Source organism: Bubalus bubalis, chromosome 18 (genome assembly GCF_019923935.1).
Source record: "Bubalus bubalis isolate 160015118507 breed Murrah chromosome 18, NDDB_SH_1, whole genome shotgun sequence".
NCBI classification, from domain to species: Eukaryota; Metazoa; Chordata; class Mammalia; order Artiodactyla; family Bovidae; genus Bubalus; species Bubalus bubalis.
This window is the reverse complement of record NC_059174.1, coordinates 60,832,571-60,847,406: the sequence shown is the minus strand read 5'-3', so window position 1 is coordinate 60,847,406 and position 14,836 is coordinate 60,832,571. Positions and strand designations below refer to the sequence as shown.

Here is a 14,836-nt window from a genome sequence, read left to right as displayed (position 1 = left end):
AGGGTCACAGGCTTCAGCTGTGGCACAGGGGTCTAGAGCACAGGCTCAGTAGTCAGGAGGATTACTTTAAAAGAAGACGTTGGAGATGCAACGGATGCAGAAAGAAGCCTTCTCGGAGCCTCCCTTATCAGACTTAAAGCAGAAAGTTCTGGTAAGTACAGCTGCCAGAAAGTCCCTCTCTGGGGAGAGGCTGTGCCCAACGGCTCCCAAGAGCCCAATGGTGAGTAAAACTAGGAGAATAATCGTGGACACAGTGGGGGAAGGAGAGGGTGGGACGCATTGAGAGAGGAGCATGGAGACATACACGTGACCATATGTAAAGCAGATGGCCGGTGGAAATTTGTATGATGCAGGGAGCTCAGACCTGATGCTCTGTGACACCTAGAGGGGTGCGATAGGGTGGGAAGTGGGAGGGAGGCTCAAGAGGGAAGGGACACATGTCTGCCCATGGCTGATTCATGTAGATGTATGGCAGAAACCAATACAAAGTTGTAAGGCAATTATCCTCCAATTAAAAACAGAGACATTTACTTTTTTTTTTTTTTTTTTAAATTTTGCTCTCTGGGAGTTTTCTAGCCCGAAGAAGCTGGAAAGACCACTCATACCTGCAGACACAAATATTATTACAAGGTGTCTCATCTCTGATTTCTTAATTTATTTGTCTTTCCCAAAGAAATCGATTTATTCTTCCCATAAAAGCTTTTTCTTCCTACACTCCTCTACTAAGTTAGGTACAGAAGCCTGCAGCTTTAATCATTTAGCAAGTTATACTTTGGTTGTCTCCTGTATATAATCCTTCCTCCTGGTAATTTGTCTTTTCTGTGTCTTTTTTGCAGACTTCGATCAAAAAACCTAAGAAGATAAAGGGGGGAAGTGTTTCTGTTCCAAGAGCAGCAAAGTTTAACTGTTCCCACAATATGATGTTGCTACTGAATAAAATGTGTGGCCAGGTAAAGGAAGTAGTGGACAGAATTCAGGCATTTAACGTTGCCATAGAGACGACTATGTGCCAGGAACTAAAATAGGCATCAGAGACTAAGAAGGAAAGAGCACTGCCCACTTTACAACAGGGGGCATTGGAGACAGTTTATCTGTAATCCATTTCACACATCATTTTTTTTAAATTTTTAATTGGAGGATAATTGCTTTACAATGGCTTATTGATTTCCACCATACATCGTCATGAATCAGCCATAGGTACATGTATGTCCCCTCCCTCTTGGGCCTCCTCTCCCACCTCCCACCCCATCCACCCCTCTAGGTTGTCACAGAGCACTGGGTCTGAGCTCCCTGGGTCATAGAGCAACTTCCCATTAGCGATCTGTTTTACACCTGGTAATGGAAATGTTTCTCTTTTTTTAAATTATATTTATTTATTTTAATTAGAGACTAATTACTTTACAATATTGTATTGGTTTTGCCATACATCAACATGAATCCGCCAAGGTGTACACGTGTTCCCAATCCTGAACCCCCCTCCTACCTCCCTCCCTATACTATACCTCTGGGTCATCCCAGTGTAGCAGCCCCAAGCTTCCTGTAATCCTGCATCAAACCTGGACTGGCGATTCATTTCTTATATGATATTATACATGTTTTAATACCATTCTCCCAAATCATCCCCCCCCCCCACAGAGTCCAAAAGACTGTTCTATACATCTGTGTCTCTTTTGCTGTCTCACATACAGGGTTATCATTACCATCTTTCTAAATTCCATATATGTGCGTTAGTATACTTTATTGGTGTTTTTCTTTCTGGCTTACTTCACTCAGTATAATAGCCTCCAGTTTCACCCACCTCATTAGAACTGATTCAAATGTATTCTTTTTAATGGCTGAGTAATATTCCATTGTGTATATGTACCACAGCTTTCTTATCCATTCATCTGCTGATGGACATCTAGGTTGTTTCCATGTCCTGGCTATTATAAACAGTGCTGCAATGAACATTGGGGTACACGTGTCTCTTTCCCTTCTGGTTTCCTCAGTGTGTATGTCCAGCAGTGGGATTGCTAGGTCGTATGGCAGTTCTATTTCCAGTGTTTTAAGGAATCTCCACACTGTTCTCCATAGTGGCTGTACTAGTTTGCATTCCTACCAACAGTGTAAGAGGGTGCCCTTTTTCTCCACACACTCTCCAGCATTTATTGCTTGTAGACTTTTTTTTTAATTTTATTTTATTTTTAAACTTTACATAATTGTATTAGTTTTGCCAAATATCAAAATGAATCTGCCACAGGTATACATGTGTTCCCCATCCTGAAACCTCCTCCCTCCTCCCTCCCCATACCATCCCTCTGGGTCGTCCCAGTGCACCAGCCCCAAGCATCCAGTATCGTGCATCGAACCTGGACTGGCATCCTAGCCATTCTGACTGGCGTGAAATGGTACCTCATTGTGGTTTTGATTTGCATTTCTCTGATAATAAGTGATGTTGAGCATCTTTTCATGTGTTTGTTAGCCATCTGTATGTCTTCTCTGGAGAAATGTCTATTTAGTTCTTTGGCCCATTTTTTGATTGGTTCGTTTATTTTTCTGGAATTGAGCTGCAGGTGTTGCTTGTATATTTTTGAGATTAGCTGTTTGTCAGTTGCTTCATTTGCTATTATTTTCTCACATTCTGAAGGCTGTCTTTTCACCTTGCTTATAGTTTCTTTTGTTGTGCAGAAGTTTTTAATTTTAATTAGATCCCATTTGTTTATTTTGGCTTTTATTTCCAATATTCTGGGAGGTGGGTCATAGAGGATCTTGCTGTGATGTATGTCGGAGAGTGTTTTGCCTATGTTCTCCTCTAAGAGTTTTATAGTTTCTGGTCTTATGTTTAGATCTTTAATCCATTTTGAGTTTATTTTTGTGTATGGTGTTAGAAAGTGTTCTAATTTCATTCTTTTACAAGTTTTCCCAGCACCACTTGTTAAAAAGATTGTCTTTTCTCCACTGTATATTCTTGCCTCCTTTGTCAAAGATAAGGTGTCCATAGGTGCATGGGTTTATCTCTGGGCTTTCTAGTTTGTTCCATTGATCTATATTTCTGTCTTTGTGCCAGGACCATACTGTCCTGATGACTATGGCTTTGTAGTATAGCCTGAAGTCAGGCAGGTTGATTCCTCCAGTTCCATTCTTCTTTCTCAAGATTGCTTTGGCTATTCGAGCTTTTTTGTATTTCCATACAAATTGTGAAATTATTTGTTCTAGCTCTGTGAAAAATACCGTTGGTAGCTTCATAGGAATTGCATTGAATCTATAGATTGCTTTGGGTAATATACTCATTTTCACTATATTGATTCTTCCGGTCCATGAACATGGTATATTTCTCTATCTGTTAGTGTCCTCTTTGATTTCTTTCACCAGTGTTTTATAGTTTTCTATCCTTTTCCAGGATAGATCACATCCTGGGCCACAAATCTAGCCTTGGTAAATTCAAAAATATTGAAATCATTCCAAGCATCCTTTCTGACCACAATGCAGTAAGATTAGATCTCAATTACAGGAGCAAAACTATTAAAAATTCCAACATATGGAGGCTGAACAACACGGTGCTGAAGAACCAACAAATCACAGAAGAAATCAAAAAAGAAATCAAAATATGCATAGAAATGAATGAAAATGAAAACACAACAACCCAAAATCTATGGGACACTGTAAAAGCAGTGCTAAGGGGAAAGTTCATAGCAATACAGGCATACCTCAAGAAACAAGAAAAAAGTCAAATAAATAACCTAACTGTACACCTAAAGCAACTAGAAAAGAAAGAAATGAAGAACCCCAGGGTGAGTAAGGAAAGAAATCTTAAAAATTAGGACAGAAATAATTGCAAAAGAAACAAAGGTGATCATAGCAAAAATCAACAAAGCCAAAAGCCGGTTCTTTGAAAGGATACATAAAATTGACAAACCATTAGCCAGACTCATCAAGAAACAAAGGGAGAAAAATCAAATCAATAAAATTAGAAATGAAAATGGAGAGATCACAACAGACAACACAGAAATACAAAGGATCATAAGAGACTACTATCAGCAATTATATGCCAATAAAATGGACAACGTGGAAGAAATGGACAAATTCTTAGAAAAGTACAACTTTCCAAAACTGAACCAGGAAGAAATAGAAAATCTTAACAGACCCATCCAAGCACGGAAATTGAAACCGTAATCAGAAATCTTGCAGCAAACAAAAGCCCAGGTCCAAACAGCTTCACAGCTGAATTCTACCAAAAATTTAGAGAAGAGCTAACACTTATCCTTGGAGAAGGAAATGGCAACCCACTCCAGTACTACTGCCTGGAAAATCCCATGGACAGAGGAACCTGGTAGGCTACAGTCTATTGGTTTGCAAAGAGTCAGACACGACTGAGCGACTTCACGTTCATGTAACACCTATCCTACCCAAACTCTTCCAGAAAATTGCAGAGGAAGGCAAACTTCTAAACTCATTCTATGAGGCCACCATCACCCTTATACCAAAACCTGACAAAGATGCTACAAAAAAAGAAAACTACAGGCCAATATCACTATGAACATAGATGTAAAAATCCTTAACAAAATTCTAGCAATCAGAATCCATCAACACATTAAAAAGATTATACAGCATGACCAAGTGGGCTTTATCCCAGGGATTCAAGGATTCTTCAATATCCAAAAATGGAAATGTTTCAATGCTCCTCTCTCAATTCGTCCCACCCTCTCCTTCCCCCACTGTGCCCACAAGTCTGTTCTCTATGTCTGTGTCTCTGTTGCTGCCCTACAGATAGGTTCATCAATACCACCATCTTTCTAGTTCTATATATATGCGTTAATGTAGAATATTTGTTCTTCTCTTTCCGACTTACTTCACTCTGTATTAAAGGCTCTACGTCCATCCACCTCATTAGTATTGAGTCAAATGAGTTCCTGTTTATGGCTGTGGATCATACCATTTAATTGGTATAAATACTGGACCATTCTTCTGCCCTGGGGAATTGTCAACATTCTGGTTTTGGCTGATTGTGTTTCAGTGGAAATGTGAATCTATCCCTTATGTTCACAATGAGCTGTAGTTGATCTAGAGGCTTGATGACTTTCTGATTCAGCTTTTCACCAGGACTGTGTTCCGGGCGGTGTTCTGTGTTGCCTGTTACAGCACACTGGGTAACACGGGATATCTGGTTGTCCCCCAGCGGTAAGGGAAGAACAGCAATCAGGTGATGTCAGCCTCTTCCATCAAAGTTTCATCCAACAGGTTCAGTCTCCATTGTTTCCCAAGTCTGTATTTCAGTAGACCTTGCAAGACAGTGACCATGCAGAATTTTCCTGTTCATTGTCTTCTATTTTGAAATTTATTTAGCAATTTTGCTGCTCAGTTTCTTGACCTCCATCTCCCCTTCTCTCTACTGCAGCTGCTCATTCCCACAAACAGTCCTCTACTTCATGATTACCAAGGTCTTCCATGTCCATAATCTCAGTTTCAAGCATTATTTTCTTCAGTAACATCTTTTTATTTTTACTTCTCTAGTTTCACTTCCTATCTGTTAGTTCCACCCAGCCATAACCATTCATCAACCAACCATTACTTCCCAATCCTCTTTCCTCACTTCTGGCAATGCAGGGTTTTTATTTTTCCAATTAAAGAACTTTTCCTCATCAACTCTACTATGTAATTCTAAGAGTCTGTGACAGAAAAGTAAAGTGCTTATTACACAGTGTGATATATGTCTCACTAAAGCTGGCGGGGGGAGAAGGCAATGGCACCCCATTCCTGTACTCTTGCCTGGAAAATTCCATGGATGGAGGAGCCTGGTAGGCTGCAATCCATGGGGTCGCGAAGAGTCAGACACGACTGAGTGACTTCCCTTTCACTTTTCACTTTCATGCATTGGAGAAGGAAATGGCAGCCCACTCCAGTGTTCTTGCCTGGAGAATCCCAGGGACGGGGGAGCCTGGTGGGCTGCCGTCTATGGGGTCGCACAGAGTCGGACACAACTGACGCGACTTAGCAGCAGCAGCAGCAAAACTGACGGGAAAGATGAAAATGACCATTTCTCTTCCTCAGTAAAATAATTCATTTTATGTATTATTATTCTCTTTTTCTTAAATTCTCCTTCACCTGATATTAATATGGCTATACATCTTTCTTGTGTTATTGTTTGCACAATGTATCTCTTCCTTTCCTTCTGCTTCCAACCCATCTGCTTTCTCATGTTTAAAATGCAACTCTTTTTTAAAAATTACATTTATGTTTTTTCTTAATTTTTGGCCACATTGCACAGTTTACAGGATCTTAATTCCCCAACCAGGGAATGAACCCTGGCCAACCATGGCCGTGAAAATGCTGTGTCCTAAATCCTGGACCTCCAGGGAATTCCCTAAAGTGCAAGTCTTTTTTTTAATAAGATTTTAAAAATATTTTTAAAGTCTTTATTGCTTCTGCTTTATGTTTTGGTTTTTTGGCTGTGAGGCATATGGGATCCTAGTCCAATGACCAGGGATTGAACCCGCACCCCCTGCTTTAAAAGGAAAGTCTTAATCTCTGGACTGCCAGGGAAACCCCCTGAAGTACAGATCTTGTCACCATATATGGTCACCTGTGTTTCCTTTCCATGTTACAATCTATGTGTTTTCACTGTTAACAGGCACAAGAAGGAACTGCTTATGTTCAAGTTAATATTTTATTTCTTCCTCTGGTTTCTGGTTACATTTTTGTACATTTTTCATGAAAATCCTTTTTTTTGGATGTGTATTATGCTTTTAAATGTTTCCTTCAGCATTTGCAGCATTAAAGTCACTTTGTCCACTAGCAATAAATACACGACTGTAAATGCATTCCACCTTCACGCCCATAGAGGCTCACAGTGCCCCTCGAACCAGCAGATCCTCCAGGGCGTGGAGGGATTCCACACAGCATCTCTCTCCTGTGGTTAAGATGACTCAGCACCAGGGATGTTTTTGTCCAGTAATTGGGAGGTGGAGGCTGGTGTGTTGCTCAGTGTTCTCCTCCAAGTTGTGTCGAACCAGCAGATCCTCCAGGGCGTGGAGGGATTCCACACAGCATCTCTCTCCTGTGGTTAAGATGACTCAGCACCAGGGATGTTTTTGTCCAGTAATTGGGAGGTGGAGGCTGGTGTGTTGCTCAGTGTTCTCCTCCAAGTTGTGTCGGATCCCATATCCAAAGTATATGGTAAATCCTAGTAGGGAAATAAGATGATGAGAAGTAAAAGCAGGTGCTCTCCTCACTTATAAATGCCCAATAGGCCTCCTCTTATGGCACCTGACACAGTTTAGGGGAGAGGTGGTAGGAAGAGGATTGGGTTCAGTCACCCAAGAGGCCTCTTTACTCCAAAAAATCACTTACCAATCCCCATCCAGATGCCAAATAGGACGCCAGTCCAAGTGGTCATGTGCACCATCAGGTAAACTTTCACAAAGATGCTTACCAGTGGCAGAAAAGGCAAAGCATGGACCTGTGGGCAGCGTCAGTTCATCCCTGAACACACCCTAGTCATCTGAAAGGGAGATTCTGTCCCATGTGGGAGGGACAAGTTCAATGCCATTCAGGCTGTGTGTTCAGTGCCTACTTAGATAGTGAATGTAAAGCACTGAGTGTGGATCAGGGAAGGGTCCATAGGTTTCAGCAACTCCCCTTCTTTCCTGGTCCAACAAAGGAAGCTTAGACCTAAAGCACACAGACGTCCTTCACTCAAGAGGGAAACTTTGGGCACATGAGGTCACCTACGCTGAAGTGAAGGGTAGTGGGGTCCTGGGGCTGCCTCCAGATGACGGCCGTGACCCCAGTAATGAGCAGCAGCAGCAGCACAGCCACTGTTGTGAGCACGGGGTCTCCAGAGAACACCTGGCTGGGCCACTGGCCCAGGATCAGGCTCAGGATGGTCAGCAGGAGAACTGCAAGGGTCAAGGTGGAGGACAACAGGCTGGACCCGGAAGACAAAGACGTCAGGACCTCGGGTCACACCGTTCCCCAGGCTGCCCACATCAGGAACGGACATCGTATTTCCAAGACTCAATAGACAAATATACATTCCTATCCATCCTGGCAATTTCACTATACCCCCAAAGAGAAGTCCCACTGCTCACCAAGCAGGAAGGCACATCCATAGACAATCTGGCCAGATTTTCAGGTGGGGATGGTGCTGGGATGGAACCACAGACTCTTTAGAATCCTTGAGGTGTTGGCTTCAAGTACAGAGTCCAAAGACCTTTCTTTGACTACAAGCTCCATCTCAGTTTCTTCCTCTGTTTTTTGGTTCTTGCTTGAATCCTGGTCTGAGTGATACCTTAATTAGAGGTATGATGGCAACATGAACAGCAGTCCCTACTTACCCAACATCACACAGCCGAATCCATCTCTTTTCCCACAAAAGCAGAGCAGGACATTTAGAAGGCACCATGAAGCAGAGAGGATTAGCCCTCATCAATCCCCACAAGCCAAAGACCCCCAGTCAGGGTGGAGTGGAGTCTCACCTGAGCACAAGGGCAGAAAAAGCGACCACCAAGTTAGCAAGCAGGGGCCAAAGTGACATGATATCCATCAGATCACTGAAATGGAAGAGTAATGCCAAGACCCCTAGAAGGAGGGCATAAACAAGGTGGAGGGATGGAGTGAGAAACAGCTGGAAATACGCAAGCCAAGGAAGATAATCCAAAGGGAGTGGGTTTTGTTTATCTACCTTCAAGGTTTCCAGAAATCATGATGATCCTGATGTGGGTACGTGCACGGGTGTTGATCTGGGCAAGGACTCAGAAAAGGAGCCCGTCCTCTGCCATTATGTAGATCAACCAAGACATGGTAAACATGGTGTTCTAGAGGCTGGAAAAGAAAACAGAGAGGAGTGAGAACGTGCAGAAGCAGGAGAGACCAGGGCATCCGCTCCCTCATCTGCATGGGGTAAGTTGTCTTTCTCTCTTGTCTCTCAATCCCAAGGGCTGGGATACCCGAGCATCTGACAGTCAACGAGGAGAAAGCCATGACACTGACCTGGATGAAAGAGCACAGAGGATGCCAACAGCCACGGCATATGTGGCAGGGCCCCACCCAACATGGAGAAAAGCCTGTAGAAAGGGGCTGTCAGGGTGAATTTGGTAGTAGGGCACCATGAGGGTGAGCGCTGCTGAGACACCAAAGTATGCCACAAAGCAGATCAAGACTGAGACCATGATGCTGATGGGATGGACCGCTGGGGATCTGGGGCTTTTTCCCCTGCAGGACTGGAGGAAATACTGGGTCAGGAAACACACAAGAGTGAAAGCACAAAATCCCCTTTCCTGTTAAACCTCCAAAAGAAACCCCTATGCCCAAGGGCAGCCCAATCCATGCCCACACCCTGGATGGGACACAGGGTGACCATGTTACCGGTAGTAACAATGGAATCAAAACCAATAGACATTTGGAAACATAAAGCTGCTCCTCGGAGAATCCCATCAAGGCCAAAAGGCACAAACCCTCCAGAACCCAGAGGGTTGAAGTTATCATGAGAGAAGAAGCAAGAAAGAACGTGGGTGAGGTGTCTTCGGCCATGTGTACTGGACTCCTCCCTTAATATGACAAGTCCTGGGCCCCAGAACCCCCTCAACCTGCATCCATTAGGCCAGGTTTCTTTAGGTTAGTTTCTCAGTTGTGTCTGACTTCGAACTCATGGACTGTAGCCCAACAGGCTCCTCTGTGCATGGGATATTCCAGGCAAGAATACTAGAGTGGGGTGCCATTCCCTTCTCCAGGGGATCATGAAGACCCATGAATTGAACCCTGGTCTCCTGCATTGCTGAAGAAGGCAATGGCACCCCACTCCAGTACTCTTGCCTGGAAAATCCTATGCACAGACGAGCCTGGTGGCCTGGAGTCCATGGGGTCGCTAAGAGTCGGACACGACTGAGCGACTTCACTTTCACTTTTCACTTTCATGCATTGGAGAAGGAAATGGCAACCCACTCCAGTGTTCTTGCCTGGAGAATCCCAGGGACGGGGGCATCCTGGTGGGCTGCCGTCTTTGGGGTCGCACAGAGTCAGACACGACTGAAGCGACTTAACAGCAGCAGCAGCTCCTGCATTGCAGGCGCATTCTTTACTGTCTGAGCCACCAGGGAAGCCAGAGATCTCTTCAAGCCCCACATTCCCAGCTTCAACATCTGGAAGTTCTCATTTCACGTACTGTTGAAGCCTAGCTTGGAGAATTTTGAGCGTTACTTTGCTAGGGTGTGAGATGAGTGCAATTGTGTGGTAGTTTGAACATTCCTTGGAAATACCTTTCTTTGTTTTTTTTGTTTTTTGGTTTTTTTTTTTCTTTCTTTGATATTGGAATGAAAACTGATCTTTTCCAGTCCTGTGGTCACTGCTGAGTTTTCCAAATTTGCTGGCATACTAAGTGCAGCACTTTCACAGCCGTGATTAAGACTATCCCCAAGAAAAGAAAATGCAAAAAGGTTGTCTGAGGAGGGCTTAGAAATAACTTAGAAAAGAAGAGAAAGGCAAAGGAGAAAAGGAAAGATAATATCCATCTGAATGCAGAGTTCCAAAGAATAGCAAGGAGAGATTAGAAAGCCTTCCTAAGTGATCAATTAAAAAAAAAAAAAAAAAAAAAAAAGAGGAAAACAATAGAATGGGAAAGACTAGAGATCTCTCCAAGAAAACTAGAGATACCAAGGGAACATTTCATGCAAACATGGGTGGGCACAATAAAGGACAGACACAGTATGAAACTAACAGAAGCAGAAGATATTACAAAGAGGTGACAAGAATACACAGAAGAACTGCACAAAAAAAGATCGTAATGACCCAGATAACCACGATGGTGTGATCACTCACCTAGAGCCAGACATCCTGGAGTGTGAAGTAAAGTGGGCCTTAGGAAGCAGCACTATGAACAAAGCTGGTGGAGGTGATGGAATTCCAGCTGAGCTTTTCTCCTCCACCAGTTCCTGGAAATTACCCTTCTCCTCTCTGTCTTGATGAATGTGACCACTCCAGATACTCCATTTAAGTGGAATCACAGAATATTTGTCCTTTCCTGTCAGGTTTATTTCACTTAGAAGAATGAGTTCCTGAGGTTCCTTCATGTTGTAGTATGTGTCAGAATTCCCTTCCTTTTTAATGATAAATAATACTCTAATATTTGTGCTTGCCACATCGGTTCATCTATTTCTCAGTCAGTGGGCACTTGGATTGCTCTCATGCTTTAGTTATTGTGAATAACGCTGCTATGAACATGAGTGTACAAATATCTCTTCCAGAGTGTGCTTTCAATTCTTCTGGGTTTATCATCAGAGGTAGAATTGCTGGACCATGGGTTTCTAAGGTTTTTATCTGTTGGTGATTGATGAATGGAGAAAATGTTCAAATGTTGAGAGGTCAATTTGGCTTATACATGGATCAGCCTGAACTTTATGTGAACCAAGGTGCATTGTCCAACCCCTACAGCTCATCTACTTTAACCCCTGGGGTAAAGAAGATCTATTTTGAGGATAAGGATGAGTAACTCCCTTCTCATGGGCTTCCCAGGTGGCTCAGTGGTAAAGAATCCGCCTGCCAAGCAGAAGACACCAGTTTCATCCTTGGGTCAGGAAGATCCCCTGGAGGAGGATATGGCAACCCACTCCAGTATTCTTGCCTGGAGAATCCCATGGACAGGGGAGCCTGGCAGGCTACAGTCCATGGGGTCGCAAAGGGTGAGACTTGACTTTGTAAACACACACACCACTAACACAGGCTTACTGATTGATTCTGAAAGAATTGAGAGAATTCTGGCTTTTTCAATTCTAAGAATAAAGAAATCTCTCAGGGGGTTTCCGACTAAGTGGACATGAATTTGAACAAACTCCAGGAGATAGTGAAGGACAGGGAAGCCTGACGTGCTGCAGTCCATGAGGTCGCAAAGAGTCTGACATGACTTGGCAGTCGAACAACAACAACACGATTTTACAGAAATTCGGTACCTAGTTTTTTCCACATTGTCCAATCTCTCTGTGTCTTAATAACCTCTACCCAATCAGACCCATTGAACAAATGACAAAAGCCGTAAAGGTATAAATGCTTTAAAATATGCGATAGACCAGGCTCCAGCACTAGGCCATCCTAACTATAAATTACCATTTTCACTCTTTGCTCTTGAAGATAGAAGATTCCCCCTGAGCATATTAACTCAGAGACATGGTGACCCATATGGACCCATTGGCTATTCTGCACCCGGAGTTAGATTTGTAACCAAATGCAGGTTCAGCCACTTGCTGCTCAACTGCCAATAAATCATGGGGCAAGCTTTCATTGAGAAAGATGCTTTATTCCGAAAAGCCAGTGATCTGAGGAAAAGGTGGACTTGCATCCATGAGAGTTCTGCTCAGCCATGACCATCTTTAAAGGGAAACAATCTCAGTTAATCATTAAAGGAGGAAGTCATGGTCATTTTTCCATTGCTGCAAGCCTGCTGACTTCCTATTTTCTCCAGTACACTGTCTTGCTCGAGTGACCCACCTGCAATCAGAGATTCTCTTGCCTGTGTGGTCCACTTGCATTTTAATAAGGGGAAGCTAGGGGAGGAAGTCAGTCATTCTTAAACCAATTTTTTTTTTGGCTACACCATTGGGCATGCAGGGTATTGTTCCCCAACCAGGGGTTGAACCCATGCCCTCTGCACTGGGAGCGTGGAGTCTTAGCCACTGGACTGCCAGGGAAGTCCGTGGAGTATAACTCTTCATATAATTCATCCTCACCTGAGTTTCCTTCCAATGGGGCAGTCTCTGTGTTCTTGTTAGAAATAAGTACAAGAAGGTGCTTCTAATGTGCCCATAATAATTTATTTCTTCCTCTAGTTGCTGCTTACACTGTGGTACTTTGTTTGTGAAAATTCATCTTGCTGCACACTTATGAAGCATGCACTTACAAGTATGTATAGTATGCTTTGAAAAGTTTACTGAAAATTGCACAATGATCCAGTCACTTTCTCCACAAGCAACAAATACAGGGCTTTAGATGCTTCCACCTTCACACTCCACCGAGGCTCACAGTGTCCCTTGCACCAGCAGATCCTCCAGGGCATGGAGGGATTCCACGCAGCATCTACCTCCTGTGGTTAAGATGGCTCAGCACCAGGGATGTTTTTGTCAAGAGTCTGGGAGGTGGATGCTGGAGGCTGGTGGCTGTTGATGATTGTTCCCTGCCAGGCTGTGTCGGATCCCGTATCCAAAGTATATGAGAAATCCTAGTAGGGAAATGAGACGATAAGAAGTATATGTAGGCGCCCTCCTCGCTTAAAAATGCCCAGTAGACCTTCTATGGCATCTGATACAGTGGGGAGAAATCGTAGGAAGATGCTGGGTTCAGTCATTCACGAAATCTCTTTATTCTAGAAAGCAACTTACCAATTGCATTCCAGATGCCAAACAGGGCCCAGGTCCCAGAGGTCGTCTGCATCATCAGGTAAACATTCACGAAGATGCTGACCAGTGGGAGGACAGGCAGAGCAGGGACCTGTGGGCAGAGTCAGTTCATCGCTGAACACAGCCCAGATGTCTGAAAGGGAGACCCTACCCCACGTGGGTGGGAGACTCCTGTCCTCCTCAGGCTGTGCATTCAGTGCCTACTGAGATTGTGTATGCAAAGCCCTGAGTGTGGATCAGGGAAGAGTCCATTGGTTTCAGTAACTCTCCTCATTCCCTGTCCAGGAAAGGATATTTTGCCGTCAAAGGACACAGACTTCATTCACCCAAGGTGGACACTTTGGACACATAAGCTCACTTACCCTGAATGGAAGAGGAGAGGGGTCCTGGGGCTGCCTCCAGATGATGACCGTGACCCCAGTGGTGAGCAGCAGCAGCAGCACAGCCACTGTTGTGAGCACGGGGTCTCCAGAGAACACCTGGCTGGGCCACTGGGCCAGGATCAGGCTCAGGATGGTCAGCAGAAGAACTGCAAGGATCAAGGAGGAGAATAACAGGCTGGACCCAGAAACAATGATGTCAGGACCTCGGGTCACATCCTTCCCTGAAACCACCAATATCAGGAAGGGCCATCATATCTTTAAGACTCCTCCACTGACAAAATACACACACTCAGTCCATCCTGTCAATTTCAAAATATGACCAAAGAGACTTCCCAGTGCTCACCAAGCAGGAAGGCACATCCATAGACAATCTGGGCAGATTTCTGGGTGGGGGTGGTGCTGACAGGCAACCACAGACTCTTTAGAGTCTTTGAGCTCCCTGCTTCAGGTTCAGAGTCCAAAGGATTTTCCTTGACTAGAGGCTTCATCTGAATTTTGTCTTCTATTTTCTCATTCTTGCTTAAATTCCAGTCTGGCTGGTACCTGAATTAGAGATATTATAGGAATATTAACAGCAGTCCCTACTCATTTAAAAACAGGCATCCTAATGCATCACTTTCCTGCCTTAAGCAGAGCAGGAGTTTAGAAGGCCGAAGGAGGTGGCCGGTAGGTCTGGGGGGCTGAGGCCAAGAGGGCAGAGGAATAGGATGGGGAGACCACTTTCTCCACCACAAATTCATTGAAAGAACATTTGAACGCCGAGCAAACTCCACAAAACAAGTTCAGAACGCTGGCAGAGGACATCAGCCACCCAGAAAAGCAGCCCATTGTCTTCTAAAGGATATAGGACCAAATATAAAAGATAAAAAGAGAGACAAGATAGTTAAGGACAGAGATCCGTCCCAGGAAGGGATTCTTAAAAGAGAAGTTTCCAAACACCAGGAAACCCTCTCACCGGAGGGTCTGTGGAGAGTTTTGGAATCTCAGAGGGCAACAAAACCTGGAGGAAAAATAAATAAAACCCACATGTTACATCCCTAATGGCAACTCCCAACGGAGAAGTACCCCAGATGCTTTCCTCCGCCACCAGCAAGG

At 44.0% G+C, this 14,836-nt stretch overlaps 2 protein-coding genes across 10 annotated transcripts in view; both read right to left on the bottom strand.

The window, feature by feature from the left end:
* Positions 1 to 6,636: 6,636 nt before the first annotated feature.
* LOC112580335 (cationic amino acid transporter 3) lies at positions 6,637 to 11,541 on the bottom strand. Of its 2 annotated transcripts, none has more exons than XM_045163529.1 (4): positions 8,454 to 8,652; positions 8,067 to 8,266; positions 7,708 to 7,903; positions 6,637 to 7,159 (listed from the first exon to the last, which is right to left on the bottom strand). In XM_045163529.1, the coding sequence occupies exons 2-4, from the start codon at positions 8,081 to 8,083 to the stop codon at positions 7,040 to 7,042; spliced, it is 333 nt and encodes a 110-aa protein (XP_045019464.1). In that variant the 5' UTR covers positions 8,084 to 8,266; positions 8,454 to 8,652; the 3' UTR covers positions 6,637 to 7,039. The 2 variants fall into 2 exon arrangements, 1 of the variants encoding a protein (XP_045019464.1); XR_006640277.1 differs by lacking the exon at positions 8,454 to 8,652 and adding exons at positions 8,660 to 8,799; positions 10,792 to 11,541 and having other exon boundaries at positions 6,637 to 7,874.
* Positions 11,542 to 12,757: 1,216 nt separating this feature from the next.
* The window catches only part of LOC102416495 (cationic amino acid transporter 3), a 33,908-nt gene continuing 31,829 nt past the window's right edge, over positions 12,758 to 14,836 (bottom strand). For 7 of the 8 annotated variants that reach the window (XM_044931658.2, XM_025269557.3, XM_025269552.3 and 4 more), the window contains 4 exons: positions 14,085 to 14,284; positions 13,721 to 13,887; positions 13,341 to 13,449; positions 12,758 to 13,180 (listed from right to left, as the gene is read on the bottom strand). In XM_044931658.2, coding sequence (XP_044787593.2) covers positions 13,083 to 13,180; positions 13,341 to 13,449; positions 13,721 to 13,887; positions 14,085 to 14,284 — 574 coding nt within the window. In that variant the 3' untranslated portion in view covers positions 12,758 to 13,082. The remainder of the gene's footprint in view (positions 13,181 to 13,340; positions 13,450 to 13,720; positions 13,888 to 14,084; positions 14,285 to 14,836) is intronic. The other variant, XM_025269558.3, reaches the window with a different exon arrangement.

What these genes read in the sequence shown, in the direction of transcription:
- LOC112580335 (XM_045163529.1), bottom strand. An exon ending in CCACTACCCTTCACTTCAGC is followed by an intron (nt 7,160 to 7,707) that starts GTAGGTGACCTC and finishes TTTCCCTACTAG; the next exon opens with GATTTACCATATACTTTGGA.